Source organism: Opisthorchis viverrini (genome assembly GCF_000715545.1).
Source record: "Opisthorchis viverrini unplaced genomic scaffold opera_v5_125, whole genome shotgun sequence".
Classification (NCBI taxonomy): domain Eukaryota; kingdom Metazoa; phylum Platyhelminthes; class Trematoda; order Opisthorchiida; family Opisthorchiidae; genus Opisthorchis; species Opisthorchis viverrini.
The window spans coordinates 483,119-499,653 of NW_008751786.1; the positions used below are offsets into that span (position 1 = coordinate 483,119).

General features: G+C 41.3%; 1 protein-coding gene across 1 annotated transcript; it reads right to left on the reverse strand.

Annotated features, from left to right (window-relative positions):
* Window positions 1-9,906: 9,906 nt before the first annotated feature.
* T265_06333 (hypothetical protein) lies at window positions 9,907-15,547 on the reverse strand (the record flags this gene model as incomplete). Its single annotated transcript, XM_009171566.1, has 2 exons — window positions 9,907-10,086; window positions 15,455-15,547. The coding sequence occupies 2 exons, from the start codon at window positions 15,545-15,547 to the stop codon at window positions 9,907-9,909; spliced, it is 273 nt and encodes a 90-aa protein (XP_009169830.1).
* Window positions 15,548-16,535: the final 988 nt, after the last annotated feature.

Below are 16,535 nucleotides of genomic sequence, written 5' to 3' on the forward strand. Positions count from 1 at the left end.
TCCGCCCTACGTAAAATTGTTTTTTTTTTGTCGGTTGCTTTGTCATATATTCTATATCGCGTCGTATTGTTCCAGAACAAAACTTAATTCCGTTGGGTCTGGAAACCGAGATGCATGAGGTTGTCCATAAAGACATCTTAGTAGCACACAAGGCTCAAGTTAGACTGGCATTAAAAGAAGATTCAAGCAACTCTCACCACATCTTAAAGCTTATTCGGAAATGGTGTTTTTCGCCAGTTGCGTACAATTTGGTGGTCAAGTAGAACGTAAGTTTGACAAAACTCGTGGACTTCACTTGCTTGATGAAATCGAAGTTGAAAAAAATTGACTGTGAGCTGTTGAAAACTGTAGATGGTATATTCCATCTTTAAACATAGCGTTTGAAAACAATTCTTGATAGGAGATCAGTGGGAACAGTGTACGTTTTCAGGAAAACCTTCTAGCTGGCTCCAACGCCATCTGACCTTGATTAGAAGCAACCGAGTATTGTGTCCAAAGTAAGTATCCTTGTGTCACCTATGTGAAGCCATCATTTGTGGGACTAAATGCGTCAGTGAGTGGATATGTAAACAGGGAACAGGAACAGTTTCAAGTATCCGTGAGTTGCTGAGTCAACCAAGTAGCTTCTGTGGAACTAGTTTCTCTTCTATGTTCAGAGAAGCAGTTACTTTTTGTATCCCACTCATGCAATGTCCACTGAATCACACTAAAAGAAGACAACTTTTGGCAGTCAGCCCAGTGTCCAAAGTTCACTTCAAACTGAAAAAAAACTTTCCCTGAGTAAACATACATTTAGAGTGCTGCTTTTCACTCCGGATAAACAAGTTTTTGACGACTACACACACCATTATGCCATCATTTTTAGAATTGCGCACCTCAAGCCGTCGGTCTTATTTCTTTGGTTCATATTGGCACCAAGATATTTCGTGCAGCACCATGTTTGCCTCAGTGCGAACCGTTTCTGTTTCACCTACTGCGTGCAAGCGTCCAGTGGTCTGATCGTTTTTTTTACTGGCAAATTTGACTTGCATATCAGCTATTCGTAACCATTATTTTGAGCTTTACTAGTAAAGTTTGAGCCCCGACATTGTGTATTGTGGTTGGGTCGACAGATGTGGGCAACGTGATCAAATGCAATGCCCCTCCAGCAAAAGCAATCAATTACTTGCATGGGAAACCTTCACTAGGGTATTTAAACCTCACTTGGGAACACGTGAGGAACCGATTTCAACATATAAAAGCACATTCTGCTTCGGGTTGGTCTACCAAAAAGGAATATGATTTTGAAGAATTTCTGGGGGCAAAAGTTTGAAGTCTTTTCAGTAAAACAATGGGAGTTGATTTTAGCACAATATTTCGATAAAACTTTGTCATATTACTAGCTCTCTTTTGGATCTTTTACAGCCTACACGNGAGGTCAGTCACTTAATATGGACTGAGAGAAATGCGTTAGTCAAAAATGGATGAACTTAGTGACGGCTTTCAACTCTCACCACAGATTGTGGATGCCAGTTGCTAAATGGCATCAATTGTTGCAAGACTTATTTTTGTGAATATACAAACTGTGGTGAATATAGTAATATTGTAGAAAACAACATAAAATGGCTTAGCTATGTTTTTGCATGCAAGGTCACTAGTTCCGAGTGCCCTTAAACCAGGTATTCACATTTTCGTGCTTTTGAATTTGCTGCGATGCTGTAATCAGTTAGGGTAGACTGCTTTCTGGTTGGACGTTGATTCAAGTCGAGCTTTAATGTATGTACACGCCATGAGATGCACGTAAATGTTGTGATATTGATTAATTCTATACGGCATACTTCGAAGCATGTCGAAGGATCAGAGAATGGTGATTTGTCTAAGCCTATGGAATGCTGCCCATTCCACTGGAATCACGTGTTGTACAATAGGCCGACTGATGCGTCACTTCAAGGTCAATCTACTTTCAGCTGATGCAGTAGTGCAGGAAGGATTGCTGAGTAATTGCGAGATATGTAAGATAAATAGATGCCGCAATATACAGAATGTTTCATAATAAACGCAAAATTTAATTGGGTAAACGTAATTTTTGATTATTAGTAACCACGCAGAGGAAATTTTTTTGTGCGAATGTTGGCATTTTTTGTTTACGATGGATGTTAGTACGCACATTGAAATTGTGAAACTCTATTATTCCCTTAAGAAAGCACCACCGCTGCACTTCGAGGTTACAAAACCAAACATGGTCTCATCATAGATTCTTTCTTTGTGTCGACCAATACACGCTTGATTGAGAAATTTGAGTCCACTGGATCTGTATTCGATTTTCCTAGCAGAGAGGAAGTCTCTGAGTGATGAAAGAGCGCCCATTGTACAAAATGCCGTCAAGCAACTTCAGTCCCAGAGCACCACGACATCTTTGTTAATAACTCAGGTGCCTCAGTTGACCGGCATTCCCCGCGCCAGCACAAGAAGTCATCGAGCGTCTTTCAACAAGATGGCGCTCCACCTCACTATTCAAACCAAGTGAGAACTTACCTCAAAGAGCAATTTTTGTGATGAGAGAGTCATTGCTCGTGGATTCCCAAACTTTTGGCCCGCATGGTCACCCGATCTCACACCTCTGGATTATTGGTTTTGGGGAATAATCAAGGCTTGCGTATATCATGAAAATAAACAGAAGAATTTGGTGGAGTTAAGAGCAAGAATTGAATAGGAGTGTGCATGAGTGACACTTGAAGAAGTCAAACATGCTGTGTCTCACATCTCATACCGCCTCCAACTTGTTACAGAAGAAAGAAGCGGTTTTTTCAACATCTTTTGTAATGTCAGTTTGTTCACAGTAAATATCTATAATGCTTTTCACGTACAAAATAATAAATGTTTTAATTGAGTGTTGAAGTTTTAACATGAACATTATTTTTTGCGTTTATTATGAGACATTCTGTACATGCCCACCTATTCAAACACATCTCCATTACATCTTTGTTTTGGGATGTCTTAGAATGAAGTAATTTTTTGGAAGAATTAAGCCGCCAAGTGGAGTGTTTAGGGAAACATGAAAGGTGAAATTTCTGACTGCGGGTCCTTTCGCGGCACATGGATCAATCATCGTGAACAATATAATGTGCAGACTAACGGCCAAACTAATCTTCACTGGTCCCTGAAAAGCGATGTCATGTTTGGCCAGTTAGCGGTCTTTGTCTCCATATACTTGTCTGCTCAAAGGGTGTCGAATCAGTGAGGGGCCCTATTGTTCGTCCTGAAGTATGCCTAGACTCATCATGTTGTGTACAGAAAATTTACCTACGGATTGAACAACGGCTACGATTACAGTTACCTCTTGCTGCGTCGTACGACCGGTTGTTATTGGGGACAAGATGCACTCTCGAAGACCCGCGAAGCACGTGTGTGCTTTCGAGCACGCTGACAGGCATATGATGGTAAGCATCAATATAGAAACCGCAAAACTTGGTGAGACATGATTGGTTGGCACACAAGCGTGCGAAATCTTCGACGTTTAGTTAGAGTATATGTATATCACAGAAGCCGCAGTGTTGACGTTAGCAGACCAGTAGTTTGCTGTTTCAAGGATGAGCTCTAAAGAGAACATTTTAGTAGCAGGGGTAGAAGGTTTCATCTATGAGTTGCGGTCTACAAAAAACTTCATTTCTGGTAAAATGAAGAGAGGGCGGTCGAATAATTCATGAGCAGTCACGGGTACTAGTGATAATAAAACATGAGAACGGAACTTCACTTTGTCTGATTTTCAATTAGAGATCCTCAGAGCTTCTCCTCACCAATCTCGGACTATCCCACAAGTGGTGATGATGTGAATGCCAGATAATTGGCTCAGTAAAACCACGTAAACGTTTATGAAACTGTCTTAGAATCTTGGTGTGGGACGTGCAAGTCAAGTGACGCAAGGAGATAGATAGCATCTGCCGTTTCCACTTTTCGCAGTGTGTTCTGTTGGCGAAATTTGACACAATTTTCAAACGAACTAGTGACGCAAGGAGATAACATGCATCTGCCGTTTCCACTTTTCGCAGTGTGTTCTGTTGGCGAAATTTGACACAATTTTCAAACGAACTAGAATTATTTGGTCTGAATTACGGAAGAAGAGCAATTTTCAATGGAAATCTGCCACACAAGAACCAGGTTTACTGATGTAAGTGGTGGGAAACTTGGCACAGTCCTGTTCGTGACTGGAGAGGCAATTCCTCCCTAAGCTGCTAGCAGTTGGATTTCAATCTCGCAACAACCTGTAATTTGGAGAACGCGGATCAAGCAGCCTCATCCACGAGGATAGGAGAAAAGTGCATCTAAGCGCGTGGGACGTCGGCAAATTTGTTCAAACTATTATTCTACTTTTAGATCGAATAATTAGCTGCTGCCATTCGATTTGAGAGAGCACTTTGTAAAACAGAGAAGCGAACAGTTTCCTGGAGATTGTGGTAAGTCTCTAGAAAACCACACTAGTGTGATAGTTAATTTACTGCAAGCTGGAATTCTTAAGACCTAACCACGTACCAGCTTGAGCTTACTTTGAAATGACCTATTATTATCGATTGTCAGATCAAAATTTCTACTAGCACGCATGATTTTATTTGACTCAAAACAAGGCATCTGATATTGGACATAATTTTTTAAACAATTTGGCGTTTTATCCACACGTCGCTAATGTTTCCACAAATAGTTGACAAGGGGCCATTCATAGCTGCTCTTTTCATGATGATAATAGGGAATTATTGAGTGAGCTTTATTCATAAATTGGCTTATTGTCGGCGCTGCGTGCATAACAGCCTGAGACAAGATACGTGTTTGTCGGCTCACCCGAAAAGCAAACCAATTACTGCGTCGATAGCTGGTGGAAATTGGTGACGGCACTGTTTATCAGAGCGTGTAGGATTTTTTCACGAGACTGCTATGTTGATTGATTAAAAATGCTCAAAAAGCTATTCGTAATTCACTAGGATTCGCACTAAAGAACGAGTTGGTCCTGTGAGCAGCAACCTGAATCTAAGAAGCCAAACCATAAGGAGGTTGCTTTCAAGGAAGATAGCACAAAGGGGATGGAAACACAGTGCCTAGTGGGCGTACTAAATTAACAGAGCTACATGCTCCCAGCCAGACTCCGTCAAACAGGACCAAACAAATGAATTCAGCCTGATTTGTGTGTAACTCCAGAGCAACTTGAATTGGGTAAGCTGATAGAACTTCCGGCTTTAAAATGGCAGACCACGCATCTGATTGGGTAATGTCCTCAAAATACGGAGCCGGATTTTGACGGAAAACACCAGAGTCCTTCTAGCCAAACATCTACTACTCATAAACCATTAAAGCAATCTCACTTTGTCAGTTACTCTTCTTCTCTGCCATCAAAGTATTTTCTCATACGGCTGCAGTAAGCCTACTGAGTACTACACCACGTGTCCATAGGTAATATGATGTGATCCTTCACCAGTTTATAAACAGGTGACACAACAGGTCGGACATTTTGACTGTATCAGCTGGTCTATCCAATCCCAACTGGCCTGAAAGCTGATTTTTCCGGTTTCTCGCGAAGGTATCAACTGGCCAACGCCAAGTTTCTCACCTGTTTCCGGGTTATCACTTTACTAGTGAAATGACCGTTTTTTTCTGTCGTTTTTCCTCACAAAATCGGCCGTAATCGCTCTGCATTGGTTTTTCTGACATACAAAACAGTTGGACAGTTTTTATACTTCCTTTGACGTAATCCGCAAAACAAGAATCAGCTGTTTTCTCCCCTCTAGTTGAAATCGGCCCCCGAATTCGCAGTGATTGGGCTGGCAAAACATCCATTGAAAATTTATGTACAAAGAATTATCCACCAAGCTACAACAACGTAGAAGCTGAACACAGCTCACAACCTCAATTTTTTCGGATATATTGTTATCATCATGTCAAATAAGGGAAACTATTTTTCAACCATAAGTGTAAATTTTTATTTTATTTGTCCTTGAACTTTTTTTTACGTTTTTCATTGATACTAAAACGGGAAATGTCAAACTGTCCGGGGTCGCTGTGTAAAAATAGCAACTTTCTACATGTCGTGAAATCGATGAAAATCAGTGGCAACCAGAAAAAAAACAAGAATGTCCCTCGTGGACTGTGTTTTAGTGGATAAATAAATAAATTTCGTCAAACTATTCCAAAACTGCTTCTGTTCTTTTGGTGTACATCAATGCACACTACACTGTTCCAACATGTAAAAAAGTTTCGAACCGCCCAAGTTTATGTTTCGCGCGTTTTGACGTTTGACACCAACACAATGATCCCCGTTCGCGCAACGACATTCTTTTTGTTTCCTCGTGAATTGCCTGATCTGTAGAAGCAACGGCATATCCGATCAATGAAGCATGTCTGGTGCCCGAAAGGTTCGTTCGGATGAGAAACGGCACACTTTGCTGCTNTCAGTCGAACAGCGGGAAGTCATTTAAATAAGCAGATCGATGGATGAACTTTGTGTTCCACTATACACCTAACGGTAAATTTGTCTGTGGGTTATTTGATACGACGACTTTTTTCCGAATTTAGCTGTCAAATATCAGACAGAATGTTAACGAATATGGGGCAGGTATAATCTCCCTCCAACCTTATCCAAGCGAAATTGTTCTGGTTAGTCCATAACACCAAGTTATTGACCTCGATCGATTTCTACTTTTCAGCTTGTTAGTCTGGAGTGTGTTATCACCATTCCACCAGCCACGGTCATCGTGGTTTCATCATTCTCTTCCGACAAGCGCACATGGTGGCGAGGCTATTTTGTCCGCGATTGGTTTGGGAGGCAACAAAGTGACCGCCTCTCCGGACTTCTTAGTCAAGTGGTGTTGAAGGCGATTGGTAACTTCCGGTCAGGTAGTAATTATCGCACCAGGACGTGAGCAGGACATTGGAAACCAAGATGATGTGGACACAGATATCGGAGCTTTACAATAGTCATTTCGTTCTGGCAAATACGTGCACTACAGCGAAGTTTTAGTCGATCTAGCGAAAACGGAAAAGAGCTACTTATATAGATCGCCAATGAATGGTAAGATCAGACACTAGCACGGCATCATAACATCCTAAGTGCTCCTGTTTGATACGAAGTCACCACAAGCGATTTCATTTATGCAAATGCTCACGCCGAAACAAGTATTTGTTTGTTGTATGACCTGATGACAAATGAACGGTTGCCCCATTCACACTGCCCATCGAACGACGGAACAATACTGCCAACTTGATGCTGTGGAAACTTCAGATCCTGGGTGTCACTGCTCTTCGTTTGGTGCTTCTGAGAGGTTCATCCAGCAGCCAGAAATCTGCAAAGAACGTGAAAAACAAGGCAATTGCTGATTAGCGTCAGATAAATTGTTTTTAAGATAATTCCCCCCCCCACCAAAAAATAGTGCCACATACCATAATATAAACGTTATTTTCCTTTAGTATATCTAACCGTACCGTCGGGATTCGGAGGCCAGACGATGCAAGTTTTTTGTACTTCCTGGTCAGCAGTAGACTCTAAAAGCAAAGGAAACAAATATTGTTGTGTAGAGGTAATACTAGTCAGAAATTTGGGTCAAGAAAAGCGAAACCGGTTGTGGGCTGCCCAAGAATTTTCAGCAACCTTGTGAGTAGTTTCCTTTATGGAAATTTTCTGTGATATCTCAAATATCGTGCCAACTGAAACACGAGGCGGCCTGTGTTCCACAAATTCAGTTGTCAAATATCATAAACGAGAGATTCAATTGGGCCTCTCGTGAAAACCAAACTGATTTGCAAATGAGTGTATTTCTCGAAGATAGTCCAGTTTGGGTTCAAGTAGAACATAAGGTTGACGGAAACTCAAGGACTGCACGCCTACCTGATGAGCCCGAACTGGAAGGGCGAAACCGTTCGTGGGATGTCGGAGAGTCTTCAGCAACCTTGTGAGTAGTTCCCCTTAGGAAATTTATTTCCATTTAGAAGGAATAATAAAACTGTGTAGACGTAATCCCAGTCATAATTTTGCTAAAAACTTATTGACAGCCCATGACCGGTTTCGACCTTCTCAGTGCAGTACGTCTATACTCTGCATCGCGATATCTCGAATATCGTGCCAACTGAAACATGAGGCTGCGCCTCATGCAGCATATTCGGTTGCATTCAAGCATCATAAGCGAGATATTCAGCTGGATGTCAGGGAGGTTTCGTGTTATGAGCGAACTAGAATGCAACTTAGTGTATTCCGACAAGTTTCTAGTTGCTTTGAGCACAATGTCTGCCTCATAATTATGGATCGGATGGGTTATTCCGCAAAATCGAATTATATCGACCGTTGCAGAGGATAATTTGGGACCCAAAGAAATCAGAGTTATTCCTTTTAAATGCTGAGATACCTGTTGATTCTTCCAATTTAACGTGCTCCCCAAGTACATACAAATTAGTTTACACAGTGTGACTTGGTCCTGATGGTCCCCTGATTATGGTCGGGAAAGTTTGTTTGATTGTCTGTCCACCCTGGAGCCACTGCTGGTCTCGGCGTTGCTATGGCAATTTCCCCGTCTTTAGAGTCAATCTCTATGTAGAGTCACAACCACACTTGCCAGGTTTAACTCCCTGTTTAGAGTTTTCTCTGGGCCAAGTACTGTTTTTGTTTCAAGGTCGTCAGAGGCGTTCGAATCGATTGACGATGTCATCTGGTTTAGAAATATTACGTGAGCAGCATTGCTGCCAAGATTAGTTTGTATTCCAAAAAGTGAAACGTATGCTGACATATACCACCATATATTTAAACATATGCTGTACGTTTTCTACAGACGCCACGATTGACAGACGCGACAGCCATTAATGCAATCAAGATAGCCGGAAATGGTAGGCAGTCATAAGCTTCTTTCAGTTTCGGCAGGGTTTTAGTGAACACGTTTCATGCGTTGAATGCACTAACGAGCATTTGTGCATGTCTTTGGCCATGAGAAGTGTTTGATTGACATATCTTCGATAGTAGATCGATTTCAAAATGTCGGTCTAATGTTTCTCTTTAAAAAACAAGAAAGAGCTGGGCTTTTTTGAACCACGGTTGACACTGACGAGAGAGTGAAAGAACACTGCGTTTAACAACCTTTGCATTCGCAATGCATTGACCGACCTTGCACTAAACAACACAGAACTCTTTTTGGTGTCTCAGATCGCTGCTTCAATCACGTTCTTCTCAGCGGTCCATATGTAGCTGACATTTTGCCTCCAATTGTGATTCTTTGTTTTTTGAGTTCACTCTGGATCGCTCCGTTCAAACTTACCGACTGTGGCAATCATGACTCTTACTGCCGTATTTTCAGACTGCTCTCTATAGTCACTAGCGTTGTCAATTTTGAAAACGCAAATTCTAGTTTCTCGCAAAAATATATTACTATTTCATTCTCATGAAGTAAATATGATATTTTGTTTGCTCACTTCCTATCACATTGGTAATTCTATTCAAATATGTTTTAATCAACATATTGCGGTGGAAGCAAGGAGGAAAACAACAAAAGAACACGCTAGCCTTGTTCAACTCATTGTGTAGTTCAACTGGTAGTTTAAAAGTAGGTTGTACGGTAGACCAGCAATGCAGTTAGACAGGATTTCAACAGACTATTACAGACATTACAAAAGAACCTAGTATTTATAAACTACTGACAAATTTCGCTGTTTTGTCTCACATACTGGACATCGCATATACAAAACCCCAGGAAAGGGTTACAAGAACACAAACGACTAATTTTCAGAGCTCTGGTTCAGATTATCTTCCTCCTATCCTACTCTGGCAAAAAATGGGAAGTACTACTAGAACTTATCAGTAGTCAACACCTCATAGCATTCAAGCGATCAAAGCACTATTCAGGTGAGTAATCCAAACGTATAGATTAATCGGTCGACTCAAGCAAAGTAATCGCTGAGTTGTCTTTAGAGGCACTGAGGGAACGATTCCCCCAGCCGAAGAGTAAATGAGAGTTCAGCTGTAGCACCCTTCCAGTGCCTAACTGCCATGCCACCAGAGGGAAGCACGAGGGCTGGGATACTGCCAGGTCGCCCAAGCCTAGACAGGGTAAGTCGAATGGCGGAGGTCGGATTCGAACCACGGACCTTCCGGTCAGTAAATTCGCGCTCTAACCACTTCGACCATCTCTCCCCTCAGCCATAGGTGCACCTTGTTACGCGTGATATTTTAGGCAAACGTCCGGTGTTCACTGGTATATGGGGGCGGCATATCCACGCGCTGATAAGATCTGACAACAGGGAAACTCAAGTCCATCACTTGTTCTCTCCTGTGGAACGTCAGTCGAATATCTACATTAGGACTGAAGAATTATTCAACCCTATCTAATATTCACACTACTCCTAATCGTTGAATGTAATTAAGCCACGAATTCCCCCGTTTTGAGCCGGCAGAATACTACAAAATATCCTAAAACTTCGTATGACGTCAGAAGTGAATTTATTTTTTAAAAAAATTAGTGCTTAATTCTTGTTTAGATATTCAATGTAAGGACGCCTAAGTTGGACTTGGCACGTCGCTCATATTTTAAGTAATATGCAATTTTCCAAGTTTGCTTCTGCACTTACGAAGCGGATAGAAATTTCATTTTAAGTCGAAAAAACCCCCGGGGATAATTAAACTGTGCAACATTCGTTTAAAATGGAAAAAACAATGTAAAGTCCTTTATAAGTTCTTCAGAAATGAAAGTTAGTTATTTTAATTTAAAAGTGCATAGTTATTGTTTTCTAAAACCAGTTTAAAATATAATTTTGTGTTTACAATGAAATAGTGGAAACACTGGTGAATAATGAGGATACTCCCACTACTCAAAATAAACGGGTGCCTTAATAATGTTCCTTTTACCTTCGTTTGTCGTGAATGGTTCCTTCATTATCCGTTGCTCAAAAGGACACTTTTTTCTCAGGTAGAAAATAAACGCGATGTGATCTTGTGGGAGTTCACTGAATGTAATACGCCCTAACGCTGGTGGACCCATTTAAACAACCAATCTCGGAGGCTATAGGGGTCGGTCAGAAGTTACCCGCGAGAAAAGGATTGAGGTGTCTGAAAAAACGGTTGCATATACTATTTTGTAGAACCAAGCCATGTCTTTATTGCTCGATGAATTGAACTCCACAGGTAATGACATTGAATTCTACCTCACTGAATGCAGCATTCTTGAAAAATACGCCGTTATGCGAGAACGCTGGCCCATGAGGGTTTTGCCGTCTGGCATTACATCAGCATGTTTTGATCGAGGACAGTCCTTTGTCGGGCAACCACTATCACAAAACCACTATTATAAACCAACCAGCCAAAAATCTCATTTGCATAAACAAAATGTAGAAAAGTGCATATATACACAAACAAACCAGTCACAAACAAAACGTCTTCCTAGCATAAGGATTAGCCTCAGACAGAAAGCACAAGTAGACAGAGAGTCGTACCCGGTTAGTCAGAATGAAGAAGATTAAACAACGATAAAATTTGGTAACAGACCAATTACACTGGCGACGGAAAACTTTGACGACCAAATGTTGCCAAACCAACCAATCAAATTTAAGGACGACAGATCACCATGTAACAAAAATTTAAAGCGGCCCAATGAGAATGAGAGACGGTAGATCAAGAAAGAATCAATTCAAGAAACGGACTGAATTCTATGCAGGAAATGTAGATCGCACTGCAGAGCGGAGTGCCAACCGGCCAACAGATTTACGAGAAATGTAAATATCAGATAGCCGGTCGAACCGAAAGGTATTGAATATTGTCTTGGTACTATATAAACCAGAAGATTCTTGGTGCCTTCTCAACTGATGGCGGAACAGTTGCAACTCCAGTATCAGCGTCTTGGAACAGGTCAACGGCCACCCGGCCAATCACAAGTGCGAAAAGCCAGTGCGGAAATTGAGACAAACACAACAACAACAAATCAACAACAAATTCCAACAAATCAGTGGAATAAGAGACATACAGACCACGACGCGGAAAAAATCACGGTCTTTCCTACAATAATGCAACAGAAGGTATATACCAACTAGCCAATCACATGACAGGATATTAGATACCCTTCAAAAACTACATAAACGCAGCTAGGCACGGAGGAAGCACCCACTCAACTGCGCATTGACGATGTCTCCTCGACTGGGGATGAAACATTTGCAAGCCAATTGCCAAGCTCGGTGAGCAGATCAACAACCAACGGATCAATCACCAATACCCCTAGATAGCCAGACATACACAGGAGCAGTGAAAGCGCTGGGATTTGATTCGATCCAGAACTCTCAGCGCTAACCCCTGAGTTATCATGAGCTTTGTACTGAACAACTCTGAATAATTTTGTAAGGATGACACTAGTGTTGAAGAACGCATTCCCGTTGTTTTGAGGATTATATTTCACCTTGTAAACGTCTTAGAGTAATACCATTTCCTCTCATATGACATGCTAAATTGAAGTCAATACTCAGAATGCTATCTGACAAAAAACACGTAACGAAATGCATAAAGGTAGTTTTTCATTTGAAAAGAAACATCTTGGGTGCCAGTTGCTGAAGTAGAATCATCGATGATAGATTTCCAGAGCAGGTGCTGAAATCCCAGAACTCTAGCGCTAACCCCTGAGTTATCATGAGCTTTGTACTGAACAACTCTGAATAATTTTGTAAGGATGACACTAGTGTTGAAGAACGCATTCCCGTTGTTTTGAGGATTATATTTCACCTTGTAAACGTCTTAGAGTAATACCATTTCCTCTCATATGACATGCTAAATTGAAGTCAATACTCAGAATGCACGGATCAATCACCAATACCTCTAGATAGCCAGACATAGACAGGAGCAATGAAAGCGCTGGGGTTTGATTCGATCCATAAAGGTAGTTTTTCATTTGAAAAGAAACATCTTGGGTGCCAGTTGCTGAAGTAGAATCATCGATGATAGATTTCCAGAGCAGATGCTGAAATCCACGATGCTTTTGAAACACGTTGCCATAATGGAGAGAGTGTCTTGTCCGGGGAAATATCTTATGTAGTTATCTCAAGACAACCGCCAGTCGTAAATTTGCTGGCAGCCTCGTCACCAATTCCTGTCCCCTCAGCACAGCCTCTGATGTTTCTTTAAACTTATATTTTACTTGCTCCTAAATTACTGTAAGTTGTGAAAAGACATGTTTGTGAACCAAGCTAGTGTTTGCGGAAAACTAGACGACTGCATCAACACACATATTTATTGTTCTCGTTTTCTGTTTTTCCCAAAACTTCCAGAAGCAGAAATATTGTGATGATCTTTCATTTCTGTTTGAACTGAAATAAGGCGGGTATCGTCATCCTAATTGGCGTGATTTTTCCAGGAATTGAGCTGCATGAACGCTCCTCAGCCAAACTGGATCCACAGAATTTTTGAACGTGCCGCGTAGTATCTGAAGTATTACAATTTGTCCATTCAGCTCAAATGAATTTTATATTCAATTTATAAAATTCGAAATTGCAAAAGATGGGAAATGATTTTCAAAAACTCTTATTCTGAAAAACCCGATGAGTCAGTGCGAAATAAATTAATGATCTAACACGTTTTTGTTTATCACTTTTGCCGTTATCGCTTTGAAGCCTATTACAGACACAATGGGGTACAGCGTTTGAAGGAAACGACACTGTCAGCTGAGGTCCGCATGTGTTTACACAAACAGGCAGGCCAAATGACACTAGCCGGGGCTACACATGCGAACAGTGGACCACAAAAATGTTTGGGTTATTTTTAAACCAATCACAATTCATCTTGCCATGGATAATGACTGACTGACGTCTCTGCGACAAACCTACTTACTCCCTTTGTCCACTGTGCCACTGTTCAAGCGAAACCGTGTTTTTTTGCCCAACTGCCTACTTACCGCCTCAACCAACCACCTACACTCATGCGGGCGTGCACAGGGACAGACGATCATGCACCTGGGAACAGTAGCGACCCTCAACAGTTTGGAATATTATCTAGCAACAAGTGGTGTGTACCGAGAGAATCATGGTAATCACATTAGTTGTGTGATTCCTCTCTTTTCGTGGAAAATGTTCACATACACAGTGATATTTTGTGATTCGGATTGTGGAATTCTAACCTGCTCACAACTCTTTGTGTACTAATCCCACATACCTGTGCTGCCTGGTCACTGAAAAAGTTCATCGCCCTCTGAAAGTGAGTTTGCACAATCGTGGAGTTAAAAAATAGTCGCTGTTTATTGGGTAATAGTAGTAAATATGCAGGTTTTAGCCTGTTTGAAACTTGTGCATATTTCTAACCTTTCATCCTAGCAAAGGCTGTCCTCACAAATTATTTAATGAGTTATTGCCCACTGTGCATTAAAAAATATTAATGAGTTCGGTGATGTTCTTCTCATTGTGCACAAAGTAGTTGCGTTTAAACTACCCAACTTTGGGCCCACTATGCATACAGCCAGTGCATACAAGGGATCTTGGAAAATAATCGCGGGTTAACACATATTTTCTTATTGATTTATCGTGTTACACATAAACGATGAGCAAATAAGCAGAGGAAAATATGCTAAAACCTTTCAGCCAACGCCCAGTATTTTTACTGGATAACACAAAAAAGGACAGAACTTTTTCTCTTGATCAAAATGCTCATTCCCTCCAACTCAATAAATATGACTCGCAAAAGATCCACAATTTGTTCGACGGTTAGCGCCTAGGGAAAATTCCAGAAATAATATCATTTCAAGGGATTTTTTCTATAAGTTTTGCAGTGCTGTACATTCTAAGTAGTTCGGTTTTACTACTCGATCGAAGGTGTATTCGCTAACAATGCAATCCCATTACAATGATTATAATGCTAATTGAATAGACGTATTAAGTATTTCGCTCCCAGAAGTTTCTGTCCCAATTACTAATTGTTAACATAATAGCGCTGGGCTTTGTTGACAGACTACAAACTAATCGATGATAATTGGAAGTATATCCCACAACGCGTCCAAAATTAATGTTCTTTAAAATATTTGACTGTCCTAATAAACAAATAATAAAAAATAAAACAATAAACGAGGCAAATAAATAGACGGACCATGTGATAGTCCTTCCAAATTTACGCTTCGAAATTTCCCATCAGCAGCTGAGTTCCACCAAACGTTGATTTTCACAATATGTTCCAGCTACTTGATGACGCTTATCAGAGAAAAACAAATCAACATAGAGAAGCTTTCTAATTCAACGGTTTATTCTCTCAAGGCTTTGCTTGTATCACTGTTGTATTCGCGCAATACAATGGGACTTAACTTTACACAGAGAAATCCCTGTTCATCACAGTTATTAGAGCTGTTGGCCTATATTAAGGTCAATAATGCCAATGCAGAAAGGAGTTTTTGACAATTTCAGCCTGGTTAGGTGCTCCGTTCCAAATATTGTTGCTTACTGATGGGCTCACCGATGAGGGGCGAGATGGACCAAGCGGTTAGAGCGCGAATTTACTGACCGGAATGTCCGTGGTTCGAACCCGACCTCTGCATCTCGACTTCCCCTGCCAAGGCTTGAGTGACCTGACAGTATCCCAGCCCTCGTGTCTCATTCGTGTGGCATGGCAGCTAGGCACCGAAAGGGTACTAGAGCTGAGCGATTTTTTCTCACTGACCACATTGACACTTTGGAATACTTGCTATTCAGCATAGCGTTCATTCAGCTCTAACACCCTTTCGACGCCAAACTGCCGTGCCACTCAAAAGGAGCACGAGGGATGGGATACAGCCCGGTTGCTCAGGCCTAGACGGGAGAAATAGAGAGGGGTAGATAGGGTTCGAACGACGGAACTTCCGGTCAGCAAATATGTGCTCTAATCGCTGAGCCATCTCGTCCCCTTCAGTATGGTACACTACACTACGTTGAACACCTTGTGATATGCGGTGCACTTCTGTGCTGTATCACGTGGTTTACCGCATTTTAGGCCGCGGACCAATGTTTGGCCGTCATACCGTGCATCGCAAGATGACTCACTGGTACTCGTTTTCTGGTTGTATCACCAAATATGCTCTGGATTCAGGTATGCCCCCTGCGAAAAGGACACTAAGTCAAATATTGAGATTTTCCAATGGGTTTATTATATCATGATAAGTATGTAATAGATTCCACCCAGAAAGCACTGTAATGCATGTAAAAACGATATCACAGAATATAAGGTTGCCGGATACTCGGGGACTGCGCCTACCTGATGAGCGCCAACAAGGTCGAAGACGGTCGTGGGCTGTCCAAGAGTTTTCAGCAGCCTTACAAGTAGTTTCCTTTATGAAGATACCACAAACACTTTGTTAAACAAATGGCCCACAGTCCCTCACTGTGAACAAGGCTAGGTGCTAAGCATATCTGCGGCGCTGTCAAATGTCAATTAGTGGTCACCTAAATGGAACAAGAATGGCATCAAATTGGGTCACTGAAATCGTTTTACCGCGGCAATCGTCAATAATTAACACATGCTGCAGTACAGAAGTGGGAAAAAACTGTTGTATTCGCGCAATACAATGGGACTTAACTTTACACAGAGAAATCCCTGTTCATCACAGTTA